This window comes from Protobothrops mucrosquamatus, unplaced genomic scaffold (genome assembly GCF_001527695.2).
Source record: "Protobothrops mucrosquamatus isolate PMUCROS unplaced genomic scaffold, P.Mucros_1.0 scaffold_110, whole genome shotgun sequence".
Lineage (NCBI taxonomy): Eukaryota > Metazoa > Chordata > Lepidosauria > Squamata > Viperidae > Protobothrops > Protobothrops mucrosquamatus.
The window spans coordinates 130,581-131,868 of record NW_015386186.1 but is presented as its reverse complement, the minus strand read 5'-3'; the positions used below and the strand labels follow the sequence as shown (position 1 = coordinate 131,868).

The following is a 1,288-nucleotide window of genomic DNA, read 5'->3' as shown; positions in this document are numbered from 1 at the left end:
GAATGTCGGACGAAGGAGAACATGGAGTATTGTTAGTACGTGCGGGGGCGGCCGAGAGCCCGGAGGTTTTGCGTCAGGGACCAGTTTGGGAGTGAGGTACCATGAGTAAGAAGGAACAATCCAGATGCTAAATCATTTTGTCCTAGACAACTAAACCCAGACAGTTCCCAGGAAGCTGCAATTTAAAAAGCTAAAAAAATGGATATTTTGGGCATCTCATGCAAGACAAGAGTCATTAGAGAAGACATTTCTGGTGCCCTGAAAATTCAAAGGGCTTCAGAGAAAGAAAAGGAAGTTAGATGTTCTCTCTGCAGCCAAGAACTGGCTCAAAAGCAGTAACTGTGAGAGGGATCTTGGTGTCCTAATGGACAGTCCCTTAAATATGAGACAGCTGTGCGCTGCAGCCAACACAATCCTAGGCTGCATCAACAGAGGGACAGAATCAAGATCACATGAAGTATTAATACCACTTTACAAGGCCTTGGTAAGGCCACACTGGGGATACTGCATCCAGTTTTGGTCACCGCGATGTAAAAAAGATGTTGAGACTCTGGAAAGAGTGCAGAGAAGAGCAACAAAGATGATCAGGGGACTGGGGGTTAAATGTACGAAGAATGATTAAGGGAGCTAGATTTGGATAGGCCGGGGGGGGGAAGTATGGCCCTTTTATGACCTGTGGACTTCAACTCCCAGAATTCCTGAGCCAGCATTGCTGACTCAGGAATTCTGGGAGTTGAAGTTCACAAGTTATAAAGGGGCCATGGTTCCCCACCTTTGGTTTAGACCAGGGGTCTTCAAACTTGGCCCTTTTACGACTTGTGGACTTCAATTCCCAGAATTCCTCAGCCAGGCATGCTGGCTGAGGAATTCTGGGAGTTGAAGTCCACAAGTCATAAAACGGCCAAGTTTGAAGACTCCTGGTTTAGGACTACATACCTGTATTACACTTTTTATGAGGGGAAAAAAAGCAGAAATCTTACCCTTGTTCTACATTTAGTGATAATTATCTCTCTTCCAGCCCCGGAGCCACAAAGCAGCCCACAAAAATCTGAACTAGGCCTCTATCTACTCTTTTTCCCCAGAATGTTCTGTTAGAAGTAAGTCTTCATCCTGGTTCATCCAAGCCGGGAATAAATAAGCAAACATGGCAACTGCTTTGGGAAGAAGGTTACAGTTTATTGCAGAAGACAGATGGTCTTGCAAGAAGCAGCAGAGGAGAGGAAAGAAAGTGGGGAAGAGAGAGAGCACATGGGCAGAAGGTCTTTTTATACCCCCCTCCCAGCCCTGC

The 1,288-nt window shown here is 46.0% G+C and overlaps 1 protein-coding gene across 1 annotated transcript in view; it reads left to right on the top strand.

Moving 5' to 3' along the window:
- Positions 1–2: 2 nt before the first annotated feature.
- Positions 3–1,288, top strand: part of LOC107287648 (angiopoietin-4-like) — a 27,354-nt gene continuing 26,068 nt past the window's right edge. The window contains exon 1 of the mRNA XM_015816176.1: positions 3–35. Within this exon, the coding sequence (XP_015671662.1) occupies positions 3–35 (33 nt within the window). The remainder of the gene's footprint in view (positions 36–1,288) is intronic.